The 19740-nt window shown below is 49.9% G+C and overlaps 1 protein-coding gene across 1 annotated transcript; it reads left to right on the top strand.

Moving 5' to 3' along the window:
• Positions 1-2594: 2594 nt before the first annotated feature.
• Positions 2595-8208, top strand: Prosbeta5 (Proteasome beta5 subunit). Its single transcript, XM_037212385.1, has 5 exons — positions 2595-2790; positions 4375-4516; positions 5231-5472; positions 6007-6211; positions 7966-8208. Exons 1-5 carry the CDS (start codon positions 2650-2652, stop codon positions 8091-8093), a joined length of 858 nt encoding a protein of 285 aa, XP_037068280.1. The 5' UTR covers positions 2595-2649; the 3' UTR covers positions 8094-8208.
• The last annotated feature ends 11532 nt before the right edge of the window (positions 8209-19740 follow it).

Below are 19740 nucleotides of genomic sequence, written 5' to 3'. Positions count from 1 at the left end.
ACCAAACCACTGCAGAAAAATAGCCTCCGGGAAGCTGCCTGCCTTAGGTACGAATTGGCCCAACGGACATTCTCTTGTCCATAATTCAAGGTAGACGACTTGATCTGCTTTTATGTGTGGGCAGGGACGTAGCCAGAGCCTTGCCAACACAGGGAACACAGGGCGGACAAAAGCCCCTCTTATGTTGACCCCCCCCCCCAAAAAAAAAATCCCCGCATACAGCTTGCTTGTTTACAAGGGACAAGGTTTTCTCTGTTTTATTGCTATTTTTGCCTTCGAACGGGAACAGAAACCAGAAGCTACAGTGAAATCAATTCTGTTAATATTCTGAAGTCAATAAAATGCAGAAATTAGGCTTTGAACGACCGCATGGAATAAATATATCACTAGCACCCTTAATTTACGATGGATTAATGGACTTTTTCTAAACCGATAGAATTCAGAATTTTTGTCAGAATCTTTTATCTGGGTTCTACAGGCATTGAGGACAAGGCTAAGGTGAATTAGATCGACATGTTTGATCCCAATTTGAAGATGAAAATTTGACTGCAGATCGAGGGGTCAACTTCATGTATTAACATGGCTAAGCCGCGTTGTTCTGGAAATTTTAACCATTAAGTCAGAATCGATTAGTGATACAATTTATGTAGCGTGATTTTCTAACATCTTGCTCGCAAATCTTAGCAAAAAAACCTCGGCGTTGTCAAAAAATCGACACCAGGCGTTGCAGTCTCCATAGTCCGCGTTGAATTAGCTCGGTGGTTAGCTTTTAGCCTTGGCTCACCGGTGGGCGAAGATGATGAGGGTTCTGAAATAGTTACCTTTCAGCACTGAAATAGAATAGAAATACAAGTTTTGTGACGTACTTTTGAGCATGAGCACTCGAAAATCTTAAAAACAAAAACCTCGACTCCGGGCGTTGCAGTCTCCATAGGCCGCGCGGCGTCAGCCCAGCGGCTAAAACTGAGCTGTGGCCAACGGGTGGGCGAAAATGATCACGCTCTGAAAGAAACACATTTGGAAGTTTTATGACATCACATCTTACATTTAGAAGGGAGTCTGGGTGCATATTTCACTGTGCGATTTTTAGACTAATGATAAGAACGTACTGACGCTTAAAGCACCGCGAAGTGGTGCTGGAATCTGGCGGTGCAACTGTAAGAGTAAAGGAAGAATCTCTATTTTTCGTGTTTCTGTGACTGTTAACATGTCCAGAAGACAAGTTTACACCGCGCCCGCCGTCTGGTGGCACTTGCAGTGGCCAACGCCGTTCGGTTTCATGAAAACTGCGGCCCAGACCAACGTTGTCCTCGCTCTCGAGGTTGCAGGCGGGTATATTCAAACCGTTTGATGTAATTTGTTTCACTAATCCATTATGAAAACTGAACGTCCTCAGGCAAGCATGGGATGGCCTTGCTCGTTTTTTAAGCTCAGTTTGACCCACTCTGTTCAACAATAATGAGACCCCCCATTCTATTCGACAGTACTCTGACCCCTTGTTTCTTCCCGGGCAAGGAGCCCCTTGAGTAGAACACCAGCGGCACATGATCGTTTCCGGTCAAGGGCTGAGGGGCAGTTCCATCCCATCGCGAAGTGTCCTCTGGCTGCCATTCTGGCGACACGGAGCAGGATCTCCTGACCATCTGGAGGCCTTGAGAAGGATATATCATATCGCATTGTTTCCCTCCCTGACACGGAAGGCCTTCTGGCCCGCGCAGCTGGCCCTGGATCAGCACAGGAGCGCTCATTGACGCAACATCACCCCTGATCAGCCGCAGGTGGTTCGATAATTGTCACCTATACTCCAGTTCCACGTTTCTCTGTGCTCTTCAGAGATATTGAGGACCCCCTGAACGTAGATCGCAGATAAAAGGGGTCCCATATTTTATCAACGTGGCTAATCCATGTTCATCCTAAAATGTTCAGGATTCATTCAGAATTTATTACGGTCAAAAAATATACGTGATATGGTTTTGAACATGTGCGTTCACAAGTCATAGCGACAAGATCATCGACGCCCGGCGTCGCAGTCTTCATAGGCCGTGCGGTGGACTTCCGGCTGTGATGCCAAGCGGTGGTCAAGGAGCAAACGAAAAAGATGACGCATCTTGCGGAGGATGGCTGGTGAAATATGTAAATCGGCATGCATGTTTAATGTAGTGCAAAAGTCAGCTGAACACAACCTTAATCTGAAAAGTGGGGGAAACTAACACTGCTGGCCCCCACCTTAAAAAGGGGAGGTCATAACCCCTGCCTCTCCCCCCCCCCCCCTGCTTCTACGCTTTCCTGGGTGTCCTGGCTTCTATATAAATGTGTTAAACCTCGAAGATGTTTTGCAACATTCAGTTTTCAAAGCTCGAGCTTGGATGTAGTCACAGTAATGTGTAGCACATGGTCAACGCAAAATCCTCTAGTAAGCACTTGGGATAGAAATTGTGCATGTAAACGCAATGCAAATTTCGTGTTTATATCACCACCCGTCGGTTGTGGCCGCGCTGGTTGCGGTGGCTAACAAGTTGGAAGCTTTTCTGAAAATGTCTCGGTGCCTATCTCCCCAGACAGGCCGCTTTCGCTGTTGTTGAAACATTCGCTTTGACCATTTGAGATCCGTGTTTCGATACCGGCAAGTCATCAGCAAGCCGTGTAATCATGGCGCTGCAGGCCGTGTGTGGGGTGCCGGTTAAAGCCCACCGCAAGCTAGGTGGTGTTGAAGACGACACTTTAGAAGAATTGAAAACTGTTTCATCGATCTTTGATAATCATTGCAGCCTACAAATCCCCCGGATCAATGTACGTATGGGAATATGATGCGATGAAGTATGCGTCAGGTATGCCTCGGCTTGCACGTTGTTCAGGATAGTTTCCTTTTAGAGCTAAATTTAGCGGGGCGAAACTTTGATTCAAATTCAAAAATTGCATTATCTGAATCTTCTTGTGAATTTTGGGGTCTGTGATTTACTTCCAGTAATGATCTTGAATGAGTTGTAGGGCAGTGGGTTCCTATGCTCGGGCAGCGGATGGCTAGGCATACTGTTCATCATGACTTGTGAAAGTTTAGCATCATTAATAATGTCTTGGTGTACTGAAGTTTTCAACTGGCTTACCACATTTTGAATGTTTATGTACTTGGATTTGATGTAAATCTTGATCAGGGCATAGTGTATTGAGTTATGGCAGAAGCGCAGCCCACTGATGTAGCAACTTGTGCTGTCATAGATATGCACTCATAACCATTACCTTTAATTCTAAACATGGGTAGGGATAGAATCAGCTGCTTTGGCCAACTGGAGACATAAAGCATGCAGGAATTGTACAGCTGAACTGTATTTGAATGAACAGTTATTTATGAATTTTGTGGCAAAAGACTTTGTTAATCACACTCAACATGCCATTAAAGCTTGTCTATTTGCTTGGGATTTGAGACTGGCATCAGGGCACAAATCATTCTTAGGCATTGCTATGTCAGCAGTGGTGACTTAATTATAATTGAACACACTTTGTCTCATGGCCAAGTTAGGATTGGTGTTAGCCATCATGGCATAGATGAAGAATTGGCATGCTCTGAAGTAGGGGAATGGGCTTCCATTTGCCAAGGAAGAGTGCTGCATTCTGCCAATCTTATGTGGTGCTCTTCAAGTTTTGGTGTGTCCTGGCCAGCAAGAATGGCTTGGCATGCATGTTTCTAAGATGATAATTCCATGGGATTGCTAGTGTTGCTGATATAAAATATACTTTTGAGTACAGAACAGGCATGGGAAAGTTATTTGCATGTTTTTCTGATGAGTGTTTTCAAGGTTTAATTTTGATTGTGTGAACCTGGGATAACAAAAGCTAAATAATGATCTGGCAGGAATCTGTGACAGTATGTGCATGTCAACCTTCATTTTTGTGAGTAGGGTAAGGTGGTCCATTTTCTCTTCGAGTTGAGGCATTCTTCATTGTATCAAGCTACCATGATCTGGCCCAAATTTTGACCCATATTCTGCAGAATTTTTACAACTTGAAAGCTGTACTTTCCTTGTCAGTTTAAAAGGGAGACAAAGTCATGGTCATGTGGTGTGGCAGGAAAGCCTGTCTGATCCAACAGTTTGTGTGGAGGTTACTAACAACATGTGTCATGCTTTTTGTGGAGACTTGTGGTTCCTGGAACTGATGATGGCATGAGCTCGCAATCTGTAGTTGTATGTATTGAGTACCAAAATGGGTAATGGCTAGATTACTCACGCTGGAAATTTTCTGTTTGTACAAGTGAGGCTTGTGACCTTGCTATTGCTGTTAAATCTGCCTCTCCCATTGGCATGACATCATCCTGTTAATATATGTACTTCTCTTAAGTGGTTGGATGATCCATGTGTGTTATTCCTTCGTCAACAGGGACTTCAAAATTTCATGACTGATGAGAATGGCAAGGAAATGAAAATCCACTTTGCCCATGGCACCACTACACTAGCATTCAAGTACAATGGAGGTGTCATTGTGTGTGCTGACTCACGAGCCACCGGAGGAAACTACATTGGTAAGTGTATAGTGCAATGTGACTTCTGTTGTTGTCATTGTGGCTTTACAATGTGCTCAGTTGCTGAAGCAATTGGTGTTGCCTGTCTCTCACCCTGGCAGGAAGAGCAGACACTGCAGGGAACTGGAACCCTGTGCAGCAGGTTCCCGAGGCACAAATCTTAAGCACTGCACTACTGTCATCCTATGTGGTGACTCATCTCATATCACATAAGTAATCTGGACAGATCAGAGGCTTACTTAACAGTGTTGAATAGATTGTCTGCATGATAAATCAATTTTCTGCTGTTTATGGTTAGGCATACAAATATGGTGTAACTGCTCTAAATGCTTGAAATTTGTTGAAGCTCTTTTTAAAAGTGTTAGAGCTCAGTGTTGGAGTTGCATCATTGCCATGGGGTATATTGTCCAGCAAGTTCAGCAAATAATCTGCTGCTCCCTTTGTCATTCTGAACTCTTGTGTAGCTTTTGCCACCAGTCAATGTACGCAGCTGCTCGATATGGAAAGCCAGCGAGCGTGGTTGCTGCTCTAATTGGGGAGGCGGGATGCTTTTATAGCAGTTGATCAGTGCATGGAGCTGCTTAGGTTATGAAGTCTTCACGCCTTGGTCGAAAACCGTTTAATCCAATGTTCCTCGCGACCCTGTGTGGGTGCGCATGTGTCGCCTGCCTAGCCCGAGGCTGTCCCTGCTGACATCCCCGCCCGCGCCGCCAGCCTCGCAAGAGGTGCGCAAGATCATCCCGATCAATGAGTACCTGCTGGGCACAATGGCCGGCGGCGCCGCCGACTGCACCTACTGGGAGCGCGTGCTGGCCAAGCAGTGCCGCATCTACGAGCTGCGCAACCGGGAACGGATCAGCGTGGCGGCCGCCTCCAAGCTGCTCGCCAACATGGTCTACAACTACAAGGGCATGGGACTGTCCATGGGCGTGATGATCGTCGGCTGGGACAAGCGGGTAAGTGAGGAGAGGATTTGGAGACGTGGGGCGGTGGTGAGGGGCGTTGGAGCGGAGGTGGTGGTCGTGATGGTTGTTTTTGGACGCTGCGGCCGAATGTGATTAATTTTCTTTGAAGCACTCAGTGTGATGGCCTGACAAGCTGGCTTGTAGCCCTGTGTGACATGGCAGAGATCTGTATGTGATCAGCTGGCTCATAGCCTTGTGTGACATGGCACGAGATCTGTATGTGATCGGCTGGCCCATAGCCCTGTGTGACATGGTACAAGATCTGTATGTGATCGGCTGGCCCATAGCCCTGTGTGACATGGTGCAAGATCTGTATGTGATCGGCTGGCCCATAGCCCTGTGTGACATGGTACGAGATCCGTACGTGATCACGCGGTCTTTGCGTGGTGTTTGATATGTGATGTGGCGCTCGTGATACCCATTTACACATCAGTTGTATGACCTTCGGCTGGTGAATCCTCGGCAATATCGCCAAGTTTGTCCAACACTGTTCATACCTCCGCATTCACCGTGTTCGGACGGCAGGGGCCGGGCCTGTACTACGTGGACACGGACGGCACGCGCACGCCCGGCCACCTGTTCTCGGTCGGCTCCGGGTCGCTGTTCGCGTACGGCGTGCTGGACGCCGGCTACCGGCCCGACCTGACCGACGAGGAGGCGTACGACCTGGGCCGGCGCGCCATCTACCACGCCACCTTCCGCGACGCCGCCTCCGGAGGCATCGTCCGAGGTGGGGCTCGAGCGAGGCTGCCGCCGACGCACGGCATGGGCTGTGGAACGGTCCGGTGGGGGTCCGGTGTGATCCGGTGTGGTCCGGTTTGATCTGTCTCGGGAGATGGGTGGTCCGGTTGGCTCTGATCTGTGAGAGGGGGGTCTGGTCTGGTCCGGGGTGAGAGTGCGCGTCCGAGTGGTGAGCTTAACGGGTCTGTGGTGAAAAAGAATGGGTCGTCTGGATGTTACTGGAGAGAAGTCTTGTGCTGCCTTTTGGTTGACTGGTGTCGCAGATCTGTGTGCTTTTGGGAGTTCTGTGCCGGCATTGCACAGCTTCAAACTAGGAATGTCATGTAAAGAGTATGTGTAGTGGCACATCCAGAGGGACTCATGTTGAAGTCCATCATCATCCCATGTGGATGTTGGAAGGTTTATCTTATTAATAACACATTTTGTGGGTTTTATATTTTACCTGTACAATTTATATTCATTGCATGGATCTCGTCAGTAGTCCCTTTCTTTCCTTTTTGCCTTTGTTTTTGTCTGCTGTCCTGGAATCACGTTTTACCACGCTTATTGGGCTTCAAAGGGAGCATGGTGACGGTAACAGTGACTGCTGTCGCTGGTCGCGACTTTGTCGGGTGCCGCCCAGCGCAATGATTTTTCCTGGGTACCCTCAGCCCCGCGGCATCTAGGTAGCTGTGATGACCGCGGTCTGTCGTTCGGTGGCGGCCGTTGTCCGAGTGCACTGCCGTGACGTGTTGAGCCGCCACCGATCCCAGCTCGAGATGAGCGGCATGAGCATGTCCAGGCCACTGGCATAATAGGAGTGCCCCGCGCTGTCCGGGGCCGTGTATCACGTGGGCAGCGGTCGCACCGGCGCCGTCCGGGCCCGTGTGTCACGTGGGCAGCGGCCGCACCGGCGCCGTCCGGACCGTGTATCACGTGGGCAGTGGCCGTACCGGCGCCGTCCGGGGCCGTGTGTCACGTGGGCAGCGGTCGCACTGACGCCGTCCGGGGCCGTGTATCACGTGGGCAGCGGCTGCACTGACGCCGTCCGGGGCCGTGTATCACGTGGGCAGCGGCTGCACTGACGCCGTCCGGGGCCGTGTATCGCGTGGGCAGCGGTCGCACTGACGCCGTCCGGCCGCCAGTCCGTGCTCGACAGTTCGCCCGGGGAGAGGGGGGGGGGGGGGGCAGTTGGCTGCGACCCCCCCCCCCCCCCCAGCGCGGCGCAGATCGGCGATGGATGGCCTCGTCGTGTCACAGTCTTACAGGGAATGTGGGTCACTTGTTGCGGTTGGCACGTGATAAAGTGATCCGATGGAATCTATTGCATCGTTTCACGTCCCATGTGTTCTTTGGGATACGTCTTGGTTCTATTGAACTACGTGTCATGTTATTTACGACCTTGCTGGCCTTCCAACTGTGGGTTTGTGGGGCATCCGATTTGTCTCGCAGTTATGTTCTTCTGGCCGTCAGCCCCGCTGCCGCTCTTTACCTGAAACGCCACATGTTCTGTGCGTGTGATTTGGCACGATGGATGCCAAATCACACGCTGTGTGGCTACAGCGTTGTTTGTAGTGACTCGACCGATTATCTGTGTTGACCTGCCTTGCGATGTACCCTGCATTGGCCCACGTTCCGTGGAGACCTGAATTGCTCTGCACCCGTGACCTCACGCACCCAGTTCGCCTGCTCTGACCTGCGCTATTTCGGTGACCTGCCCCGGCCCACATGCGTGGCCTGAGCCCCACCTGTCCGCTCCGGCAGTGTTCCACATGAAGGAGACCGGCTGGGAGCGCATCACGGAGGAGGACTGCAAGGAGCTGCACGAGCGCTACGCGGCCGAGAAGCCCGAGGCGTCGCGGCCCTCGGAGGAGAAGTACGGCGTGCTGTAGGCTAGCCGGCGGGCCCGGGTGCCGGGCCCCGGGCGCGTGACGCCGTCCGGACCCGGCCGTGGCAGGGCTCGCACCGCCGCCCCTCGTTCTGTGCATCAATACACTGCTGACGTGCGGACTGTGTTGGAGCTGGGGGAGGGGGGGGGGGGGGGGCGGTCGGTAGGGGAGGACGGTGGACTGTTGGCGCGGTGGTGGCCAGGACCGGTCAGAGCTGCTGTCTGGACGGTGTGCTGTTGGCGGGGAGGCTCAGAAGGGCAGAGGCACGTATCGCGATGTGTTGGGACGGTTCACGTGGGCTGGTGTCGGCTTGAAAGTACACACCAAGAGGAGTCTGGTGACGTGATGTCTACACGGGAACACGCCGCCGGGAACGTAATCACGGGTGGGCGGAGATTTTGCCGCAGGTTCTTTCGTTAATCGGAACCACGATGAGATCACTTTTCTGGCATACTAGGCAGAGACACGGCCGTGTGCCCCCGCCCTAGGTAATATCGTCTGCTGCCAACTGGAGACAGTTCATGGCCATGTCGTACAGTCACTAACCGTGGTGCTCGGGCCTAAGGCCGATAAACTTCGCTCGTAGAACTGATCGTCTTGACCACGGGGACTGCTGGAAGCAACCCGAGGGGAGCGAAAGTTTGAACTGAGCACGACTGGCGGAGGGCATAGGAATTTTCGTTGTTGGGAAGCCGATTGGGGCGTCCCGATGCGGTCTTCTAACACAGCAGAGCGGTTCGTCACGATGGCTGCCCACTTTGTTAGTAAGACAAGTCGCAGGATGGCCAGCTCTATGGCGTGTGGTGGAGTGACGCTGCCGTCGTTTTTTTATGCACGACTCGGCGGCTTCTGCCCGTGGGGCACTCGCTGGCCGGGATGTCGTAATTCGTATGGGTGTGTGCCTCCGGCGGCTCAAGTCAGACCAAGGACGAGCTTGGTTTATGTCGCTGATTTGCCCCATGTGACCGATGCGGTGGCTCGTGGGTTTGCCTGTTATGTTTGTGAAGGAGCCAGGGATATTGGAGATGTGATAGCGATCTTCCTGCTGGTGACAGGCTATCTGTGATTTACACTGCTGCCCTCTGTTTGGTGGCGTTATAAGTTGTGGTTCCTTTTGTCACACGCTCGCTGCCGCGCCTTTGAGCTGGGCGGAGCGGCGACCTGAAAGCTCGTTGGATTGTCTTTATTTTCATAAGTCAGCCGTTGTAATTGCGTCGCTGACATTGGGAAAAGAAGCAAGATTAAAAGTCAGACTGGAAACTGGGTAACAAGTTGACCTATAAGTGGGTTTTTTTAATGGGAAATGTGAAAATTGCTCGTTTGACGGGTAAAATTGCAGGGCCAGATCCCATTTTGGGGCTGTGGTCATCGCCCTGTCCCTCCCCCCCCCCTTCCTCGCAGCGGTTACATTAATACAATGGTCGGTTGTTATCAGGCCATTTTTATGCGTTTTGCGGCTTAGTTTTTTACGTCGGCTCACCCTGTTATGTTGTAAGCATATCTGGCAGAATCGTGACAAGTATGATATCACGTGAGGATACCTTGTGGTTGAATAGATCGGTGTCGATCTGAACATATTACTTTGAATATTAAATTGTATTATGATCAAGCTTCCAGCGGAGACAGGCTTTGAACTACAATCACCGTTACGTTGGCCGATTGTGCAGGGATGTGACCTGATGTGTCCGTATCGAGATCATTCGCCGCGTCTCATCTAATTTTCTGGTAAAAGTTGCTAACGCGTTCAATAACGAAGGCATGGGTATGTTCGTCATAATGGTCAAATCGTCAAATCGAATCGTCGAAATCAAATCAAATCAAATAATGTATATAATCGTATAATATAACCATCAGGGTAAGTCAGAAACGGCGCCCTGTGAGACTCACCGATGGCTTGGGGCTAAAGTAAAAATCGTAGTTTTCAAAACCTCACCGGATTATTTTAAAAGAAACACCGCAATGGGTTAGATTTTGTCAAGGTCTAAGCGAACTTCAATGTTATTTTTCCGGACCTTGGCCCTCTTTAGGTCCCAATATCGCGTCGATGCACCGCCCATGTTCAGAATCAATAGTCTGGAGCCAATTAGTTTAGTTTAGTCAATAATCACTTCCCGTTGTTCTCAAATCATAACCGCGCTGATGAGAATTTCCTTATTTGCTGTTTGTTGGAACCGGACCTTACCGCCGATCCATTTGCAGACGTTTGCAGCGTAAAGGAACTAGTATGGAAGCCTTACAGATTGGTGTTACACATTATGGGAGCATTCACTTACACCGAAATGTTCTCACCCTCACGTTGCGCGCTCGGGAGTTTACTGTCGATTATGCATTTAACACGGTGATTCTGGTACAGGGATTCTTAAAGACAAGCTGTCCTGCCCTCCGCCAGGGCCGGCTCATGTGTTCGGTGGTTTCCTGCCAGGCCGGAGGAGCGAACCGGGGTATGCATTGATGCGGAAATCGATAGTATTAGTGTACATGATGCATGATGCCGCTATGACCGTCCGCCACGTATGAACGCCCACGTCCTCCAGCAACAAATGAGGGGATGAACAACAAATTATCTGGGATCGTTGATCAGCGTGATCATGCCACTCGTTTCCATTCATTTAGTTTTCATCTGCAACTTAGGGCTACAATCAATGATTTAACAAATGGTCGTCTCGGAGAAAGATACAACAAATGACTATCTCCACAAACGACTGCGGACAAACCGAGCTGGCGCCCGCCAGCGCCTGGTAACGGGCGCTGCCGCTTCCACGGCTCGGGGCGTACAGTTCGGTGGGCAGCTGGCGGCCGACGTGTGAGCGGCGGCGGCAGCTGCACATGTCTGGCGCCCCCTGGTGCCCGGCGCCCCTATATGGGCGGCCCGTGCCCGGCCGCGACGCCCCTGCCGTGACAGCTGGCACGTGGAGAATACCGCCTGGTGTACGGCAGTCATGGCTGACCTGTGCCCCAGGCTGACGCGGCTTCGACGCCTCGTCTAACCTTGGATGGCTGGTGCGTGATGTTAGAAATTCTGGTTCGAGTGAAGCCATCGCAATACAGCTGCCGGACACGAATATCACCGCTGTATTACGAGTATGATTCACGTTCTTATCGATACTATTCATGGATGGGACCTGTGAGTTCGGGGACACCGGACATGAGGTGGATGTTTGCGTGCGTCAAGCGTACCCAAGTCTGCCTCACCTCCCGATCGGCTAACCTATAATGATGGCTTCTCGCCTGATTGCGCAAATGAGAGCAACACAGCACGGTCCATTTGATCTCCGGTCCATTTATTTAGCCCCTGTCTGCAGTCGAACGCGGCTTCTCTGAAGCTGGCCGGCGCCTGTCAGCGGCGGACGCCGCACAACAGGAGTGTCGGCCGAATCACCGCACGTTTCCCGCGACGAAACGGCGCAGGCGGAGCGCAGTGGCGCGCAACATCAGACGACGCGGGCCGGATTGATCCTGCGGGCGCGGCCAGATGGCTGCCGACATCAAAGTCGGAACTCGGAGCCTGATCGCCCGGTGATGCGGTGCAGAGAGCCGACCTGCCGCGACAGAGGGGGCGGGGGCCGCCACGCCGTCTGCTGCGCAACACCAGCTTCGGTTGCTGTGGGGCGCTAGGGGCTGTGGATGAACTTAACGGGACGCAGCTGCAGCCCCGACATCTTAGAAACGTTTGGAGCATGACGTTACATTAAAAAAATGGACCCTAGTATGGGGATTTTCTTCGTCTCCTTCTTGAAAAAAGTGCCTCTCTTCTTGAGAAAGTTTCAGCCTTTCCTATGGTTCACATAGACTTGTGCTGTCTGCTGCTGCTCGTGCGACTTTTTCCGAGCTGCGTACGCTTCTGAGAAGCGTTGGGTGTGTTCGGTGTTCCGGCTAAAAGGCCACAAGACTTGGCACTGCGCCAACATGCGACTGCGCATCGCGCGTGGACAAAGGAACTGTTGCGATTCTGGCAGCCAGAGATGTCATTGATCAATGTCCAAGGAATATCGCTGCAGCGCACTACATGCAACAATTTCCTTTCCCTCTCGTCGCGCAATTGATCAAACATCCTTTGAGACACTGAATGCCTTAACGACCAGGGTACGGGTGCCGATTTGTATTCTTTATGGGAGCCCTGTCCTCGTCTTCCCCCCCCCCCCCCCCAATGTTGGTTTAGCCCTCCCCTAATTTTTGGGCTGGAACGTTACAGAAACGTAGAAAAGAGTTAGCATTACACAAAGCCAAACTTCTTTGATCGTTCCTCATGGTGCGGCTTGGTAGCTTGAAGTTACAGCCTCAGAATCATGTCTTCAATGGAGGAGTAATTTTAGAAATTGGGGTAAACCATTTTATAATTCGACTTCTTCGTTTTTCGTCCATCAAACGTAAGTCCAGACGCCTGTTTTCGTGGAACTAATGATGATATTGACACCACTGATTCTTTGCTGTAAGATCGCATGAGGCAACAACATTGAGTAACAACTTTTTACTTTGGCCAGGCACCAATAGCTCATATTTTGGTTCCATCTCACTTACAAAATAAATAACCATAAAGGGGACGGAAAGTTTGCGGGGGCAGCTCTTTTGGCAGATCAATCATATTGGGACAGATTTAATCTGATTCCGTGCTGAACACAGTTTATCACCAGCGCTCTTAACCCACCATCCCACAACTGTAACGCATCTTCAACAGATCCATTTTGCCCCAGTCCCTTACCCAAAGAGCACGAAAGAGCCTTTACCGTGGCATGCGACTACACGACTGTCGGCTGCCTTGTATCCAGGCTGACACTAGCAAGCCAACGGCTAAACAACCCTCGCTGGCAACCCATATAAACCCTATTCTGGAAGGCGACCCTACCGCTCCGTGTTTCGCCACATCACGAATGTGGTCGCCACAACTTCAGCGCTCTGCCGAAGTTGGGCTTCCACCACCACGATTGGTGTCTCTGTGCGGCAACATGCGTTCTTTTTGCGAGCATTTCACGCATTGCGGTCAACGGGCTCGTACAAGGGCGATGCCTGTAAATTACCTCTTTGCTAGCCATTTTTGTCAAGTGATGTCGCCTGTGGCATATCACGCAGTCATGGTTAGTTAAACTCGGATAAATGCATGACACCATTGTTTGGGATCGTGATATGATAGCCTTTGGTTTTGACAGTCTTACGCTTTTTGGGACAATATTATAAAAAGTCTAAGCTTCATCTGGAATCGCGTGGCCCATGTGCTTAAAATAGGTACGTAGATGCGTCATTCTACCGTTTTAGAGATTCAACGATTCGGAATTGACTTAGACTTTCAAGTTGCAAGGCTGCTTTCAGATTGCAAATGCATTGCTGTCTGCAGGAAATGATGATTCCATTTAATAATGCGCAATCTTACGGATTTCGATCAACATATTTTGAAGAACGGTCAATGAACACTTTGTTATGCTGATGAAGACCTAGCCCACATCAAACTAAAACGGCTTACATGATGCAAAGTGCATCCATTGAACAGAAACTTAGGCGCACCTCTGGCAACGCAACAATGATTTAATAATAAGCATGCATGAAGCAGTCCTATTTGTAGGGCATGTATTTCCTACGCCACTATTACAACCAACTCATCCTTCAATGTGAACTATGAGTTGTTGAACACAATTCAGTATTATTCAGTAACTTTGACTATGATTGCCCTGTTGATTGCAATTGTAAAGGCTATGGCATAGACGAGTTGAAAAATATGGCACGGCGCCAAATTTAGGCCGAAATTTTCGCGCGCCGCTCACGGTTCACACAAACATGGCAACCTGAATAGAGCAGCATTTTACACGGAGGCGCTGCGACCTGAGCCCAGGAAATAAAAAAAAAATGGCGCAGATTGTGTAATTTGTCCGAATGGCTTGGTCCCCAGCCCCCGTAACTGGATTCGTAGATGCAGTTGGATGGTTAGCGACTCTTAGAAACAAAACGCGTATGTTTGCCAGATAGAGCAGTGCACGTACCAACACTACAGCATCCCCTAACCTCCTAATAAAAAGACGTGTTTGCTCTTATCGCCAGATAACGTGTAACAGCCGGGCGAATGCACGATGCAATTAACTTTACACAACTAGTGCCAAAGACACGCAAAGGTCTGAGAGGTCAAGCTGAAAAGTTCCGGAGCACGGAAACGACCGAACTTCTTCAAGATTGTCCTGTCCCCGTCCCCGCAACCAAAAACTTCTTCAAGATTGTCCTGTCCCCGTCCCCGCAACCAAAAACTTCTTCAAGATTATCCTGTCCCCGTCCCCGCAACCAAAAACTTCTTCAAGATTGTCCTGTCCCCGTCCCCGCAACCAAAAACTTCTTCAAGATTGTCCTGCCCCGTCCCCGCAACCAAAAACTTCTTCAAGATTGTCCTGTCCCCGTCCCCGCAACCAAAAATACGACCGCCGCCCTCGACCACCTTAAAAGTGTCAGCTTTCGGCGCTCTTCGGCGCTTCGGCGGAAGGGTCGCCTATACCGTCAGATCAGAAACGGCACGTGCTTCCAGCGTCCTCCCCCCCCCCCCCAACCTTTGGATCGGCGCCTGCAGGAGTGTTATGTTGCTAAAATAAAACTATTTTACATGATGCAAAAATTTACAATGGAAATTGTCTTTTGCCAAAACGAAGTGGGCTAAGTCCGTTACAAAAATGAAGGTGCAAAGGTCGCTGCGTCCTCGGCTCAACTCCCGACACAATCATTTACAAAAATGCGTGCCCCTGGACCAGGGATGCAGCTTCCGTCTTGGTCGGATGGTCACAAGGCTACTGGTTTTGCTGCAAGGCACCCCCGCAGCCCCCTGCCCCCATCACACACAAACACATTTTGAAAGTGGGTTAATTCCGCAGAGGAATTTAACTGCACTAAAAATCGGGACGTTCTTAGTCCTTATCAGTCGACTCAGTTCCCTTCGACCTCAACTGATCCTGCGAAGCCACGCCCATGTTAACGATGCACCAACGTCACCGTGGCACCGGGCGTCTGGAGATAGCGCAGTACAGCAGCAATACCCAATACACCGACAGCCCAACGACGTCAGTCAACGAGTCCTTGACAGCATCAGCCACCAGAGGTTGCTTTAAGGGTGGATCACTGGGGACATCGAGAGCTGTCCTTTTAGGGAGTGCTGATAGGCATGGCATGCTGATACGTTTAGGAAAAGGATTTTGAAATCCATAAATATGATCTTTCTGCGCCACGCCTGCGGCAAAATACACCATTGGGCGATATGCAGTAGATTTTCCGGAGAAAAAACATTTTATTAGTGTGGAACATCCTAGTCATCAACGTCGTGATCTACAGATCAGCAAAGCTATAAATTGCTCACATTTGGCTGCTGAATCGCCAAAAAGCACATCATTTTCGGATCACGATGAAAAGTACATCAATCGGCACACCGTAGTCGATTTCCCGGAGTCAAGCGAGCGAATAAGATGATCATTTTCGGATCACGATGAAAAGTACACCAATCGGCACACCGTGGTCGATTTCCCGGAGTCAAGCGAGCGAATAAGATGAGTAGTTCCAATAAGAGAGTAATTCCGTGACCCGGTGTTATGGGCGTAACCACGCCTTAAATGTTGCTGGGGTGTCTTCTACATTGGTGTCATTGTGCATACCCGACACAAAAATAGTCCAATATCATCGGCGTCATAGTGACAGCAGAGACTATGACATCAGGTGTATGATAACATTCACCATGACGCCGAGAATAACATATCACAGGCCTAACAAAAACTCACCATACCGCCAAATGTCGCTGACAGAAGAGGAGCTCTCCAAACGGGACTTACTTTATGATAGGTCCCTGAATTTGGTGGTGGTTCAGCATTCATGAAGGTACATAGTTTTGTTTGTGTTGAAGCCCATTGTACGGTTTTAGCATGTGCACATAGAAATCGATCATATTCCTCGTTCTCTTTACGTTTTTGGAAATTGGTCAGAATGAGTTATCGAAACAGCTTTGAAATACATTGATTTTTAAGCAGAGCCTGTTGAAAATATTTCAACCACACCATTCCAGATTATGCCCTGGGCAATGGCTAATCTTGAAAAGTTGAATTTCACTCATAGCATGAATGAAATTCAAATTTATATGTTATGTTATAATATATGTGCTATGTGCTATGTTAATATTTTATGTTATATATATATATATAGATATAGATATAGATATAATATATATATATTATATATAGATTATATATAGTGTGTGTGTGTTGTGTGTGTGTGTGTGTGTGTGTGTGTGTGTGTGTGTGTGTGTTGTGTGTGTGTGTGTGTGTGTGTGTGTGTGTGTGTGTGTGTGGTGTGTGTGTGGTGTGTGTGTGTGGTGTGTGTGTGTGTGTGTGTGTGGTGTGTGTGTGTGTACGTATACATATACGTATGTCATTTTCCACAGCATTGGTCGCTCGGTAAGTTATGTTTCTTATTAAACCCACACTTTCTTCGTGCCTTTATGGACATCATAAGTCGTGGTTCAAGTCCGTCTGATGCTTTTGACCACCAGATGTCTTCGTAATGCAGGCTGATGTCGACGCCAACTTAAAAATGCTGCACTTTTCATTCCTGGTTGCTCTTATCTTGTTAGGCGGGAGTTTATAGTAAAAGGAAATGAACAATATCAAGAGGTCCATGGAAAGGTCTGCTTAGGCCGATGTTATTGCAGACACCTGAAATAGAAGGCTAAAGCTGCCTGTAAAACAAAATTGGCTATGATGAATTGATATGCAGCAAATAAAGGTAGTATTTAATCATGAGCAAAAGTTCGAGGCTGTTTTGATTGTTGGATGGTTCTCAGTCAGATAAAGCCTAGTGGACTTCCCAAAATCCGGTAAGGGACGATCAAGTTTACACATCAACGTCCAGTAAAGTTCAGTTTGAAAAATGCCACGCATTGAAAAGGGGGTCGCCGGTGTCATAATATGCATAGATGTCATATGCTGCTGTGACGGCTCAGACAGACCCCCGGGCTGGACCATGTACGTTTAAAGAACAAAAGCTTATCTTGGGGAACGCACCGAAGTGTTCCATTTTTGTGCGTCAAAGATATTGAGACACCCTCCGGGGTGGCCAAGGGATCAGGGATACAGGCCAAGGGATCAGGGATACAGGCCAAGGGATCAGGGATACAGGCACCGCTCATAATGTTTGCCGCTTCACTTGAGCTGGGAAGCACAGTTCATCTGGGACATATACATTACATTCCGACGGGAGACACATGGTCGGGGCCTAGAAATCTAAGACGATGGGATGATCATAGTGCAACACGATGAAGTGGTAACAGAAAGAGAAGAGGCTGGAGAACGCAGTTCATTTGTCATTGGATATTTTGTCCGACAGCATCTCGATAGACCAGCACGAAGGCCATGCATCATGCACATGCACGTGCACGGGCCCAATACCCCCGACTCCTCCTCCTCCTCTAAACGGCACGTGACATTAATGGTCAAGAACGGTCTTCAGAGGCATGATACCTAAAATTGGCCACGGCTAAGAGTGCTCTCCGTGATATCACGTGTGCAGCCGTGGGTCTCCCTATCCTGTATTAACCTATCATAAGATCAAGGGGCTTCCGAAGCGAATATTTATGCACGTGGATGCTTGCGGCAAACACCTGACATAAACGCCAAAATATGGACATACGAAAACCAACGATGTCGTGACGACCTAAGTCAAGTTTTCACTCGGAGGTGAGCTTGAGCGATTATCTGACTAAGCCTGGTTAGTCAACCGTGGCCAACCGCCAGCTTGTTGTCGCGTAGAGCTTGGTCAAACGCTCTTCACGAGGTTCATACCCATTCGTGCTGCTAGTTAAATCACACAACCCATCATAGAAATCACTTTGTGACAGCGGTGCCCCGGCTGCAACCACTGCGTTTCATTCATCCACTGTAGCGTTTCATTCGTGTCAGTACAATTCTATTGATGTCATGCGCATCTTGTTTTTGACAACCGGCGCTGAGGTTTCTAAAAGATTTCGGCCCAGCAAACGATACCCCCTGGGCTTTGAGCGCACAGGTAATTTTGTTTTCTTCTCGGTAATATCACGGGTTTTATCAAACAAGAACGAGGTCTGTGTATATATAATGGGGAATGCTCATTATCAAACATGCATTTGTAGGCTTTTCCCGCGTACAACAGTGGCTGACAAGGATAAAAATATTGTTATCGTGTGTGTCCAGAAGTCCAGAAGCCAAGAAGCTTCAGTGTTTGCGGCGGGTTGATACGTCGTGCGCCGAAAAGGTCTTGCGCATGGTTTGCAGTACACGTGCACAGGCCATACACACATACGTACCCATGGGTGGGTCCAGCCGGTCAGTTCGAGGGCTAAAGCCGCAAAATAGTGTCTTCCGCTCCCCAATGCTCTTTCGAAGGCTCACGCCTGAGTCCACTTTGCTTGCCTTTTCCTAGTTCCAGTGCACTTCACTACACTATTCATTTATGGATGGGTCCTAATGCAGTATCCACACTGGCTCTGGCTCAATATCCACACTGGTTGCAAAAAGTTACATCATTGATTTGTGGCCACGCTTACGACCCTCAGCCATTTCCCATTCGAGTGCCAAATGTACGACTGCTTTCAAGTAATGTCATGCGAGGAACGTCCGCAGTGCAAAATTCACAATGTCTCATTTTCCCATTGCACCTACGCTCATCTACGACAAAGGCAGCTGGTTGTGTGCAACGTCATAATGCTAAACCTTTGTTCCTTCGGCGACGGGGTGGTCCAGGTTCGGAACTAGTAGCTGACCGTATTTCGTAATTATCGGTGTCAATCCTCGATGGAAACTGTGATTATACGGACCATAACAGATGCTCGTGCCTTGAAATTAATCGAACCGGTGTTACGAGCATCGGCACGTGTGTACAGCTGTTTAACGAACCTGGCAGAACAGCAAGTTTTTGAGTCATCCTAACACACTTTTTTACAGGCAGCAGATCATGCTCAGAAATACCCTCGCTCCCCAAACTGCCACATGAAGTCTCCTGTGGGGCGGATTACACTCGTGCGGTGTCGCAGTACTCTAGCTCAAATCGCTAAAACGGGCATCTTCCTCCAGCTGCTCATGGGTAGTCTCGTTACCGCCAAAGCGCTCCCGCCGCCGCCGGTCAAAGGCCGGCTGCCGCTAATGTTCGCACCCACGAGGCTGCGCGCGGGTCATTTCCGTGCAAAACATGTGCCGCTAATGCGTCTCAGTAAAGCTCATTCGGGCGCCAAACGTCATTTGTCAGCTTTGACTCGGCTGTACAAAAAGACCGCCGATCGCACGGGTCATTTCCAGCAGCGGGCGGCGCCGGGGAGCCATCTGTTGAGCCCAGCTGGACCACCGGCCGCCGCCCGTCCCACGGTGGTCCCCGTCCTCACCCTGCGTTCTCGTCCATTAGTGTATCCCTGTCCGGCATCCGCCGCCGCGCGATCAATGCCAGCGCGGCAACATCAAATACGGTACACCACCTGTTTCCATTCGACGCACGTGCTACGGCTGGCCCGGCGGCGCCTTTGATCCGCGCGCGCGGTGTGGCGGCGCCTTTGAAGCCGGCTAATTTCCGCGATCGGCCGCGGTAATGAAGAGTCCCTGGGAGCCACGGAGTGCACAAAGGGACCGGCGGCCAGAGGAGGCGGCTGCAACGGCGGGCCCAGCGCCAGCGCCGGCTTCCC

The sequence above is a fragment of the Pollicipes pollicipes genome, unplaced genomic scaffold (genome assembly GCF_011947565.3).
Source record: "Pollicipes pollicipes isolate AB1234 unplaced genomic scaffold, Ppol_2.1 Scaffold_3087;HRSCAF=3621_pilon_pilon_pilon, whole genome shotgun sequence".
NCBI lineage: Eukaryota > Metazoa > Arthropoda > Thecostraca > Pollicipedomorpha > Pollicipedidae > Pollicipes > Pollicipes pollicipes.
This window is presented reverse-complemented; position numbering and strand designations above follow the sequence as displayed.

What these genes read in the sequence shown, in the direction of transcription:
- Prosbeta5 (XM_037212385.1), top strand. Translation starts at nt 2,650, where the DNA reads ATGGCGCTGCAGGCCGTGTGTGGGGTGCCGGTTAAAGCCCACCGCAAG. An exon ending in TACAAATCCCCCGGATCAAT is followed by an intron (nt 2,791 to 4,374) that starts GTACGTATGGGA and finishes CTTCGTCAACAG; the next exon opens with GGACTTCAAAATTTCATGAC. An exon ending in TCGTCGGCTGGGACAAGCGG is followed by an intron (nt 5,473 to 6,006) that starts GTAAGTGAGGAG and finishes TTCGGACGGCAG; the next exon opens with GGGCCGGGCCTGTACTACGT.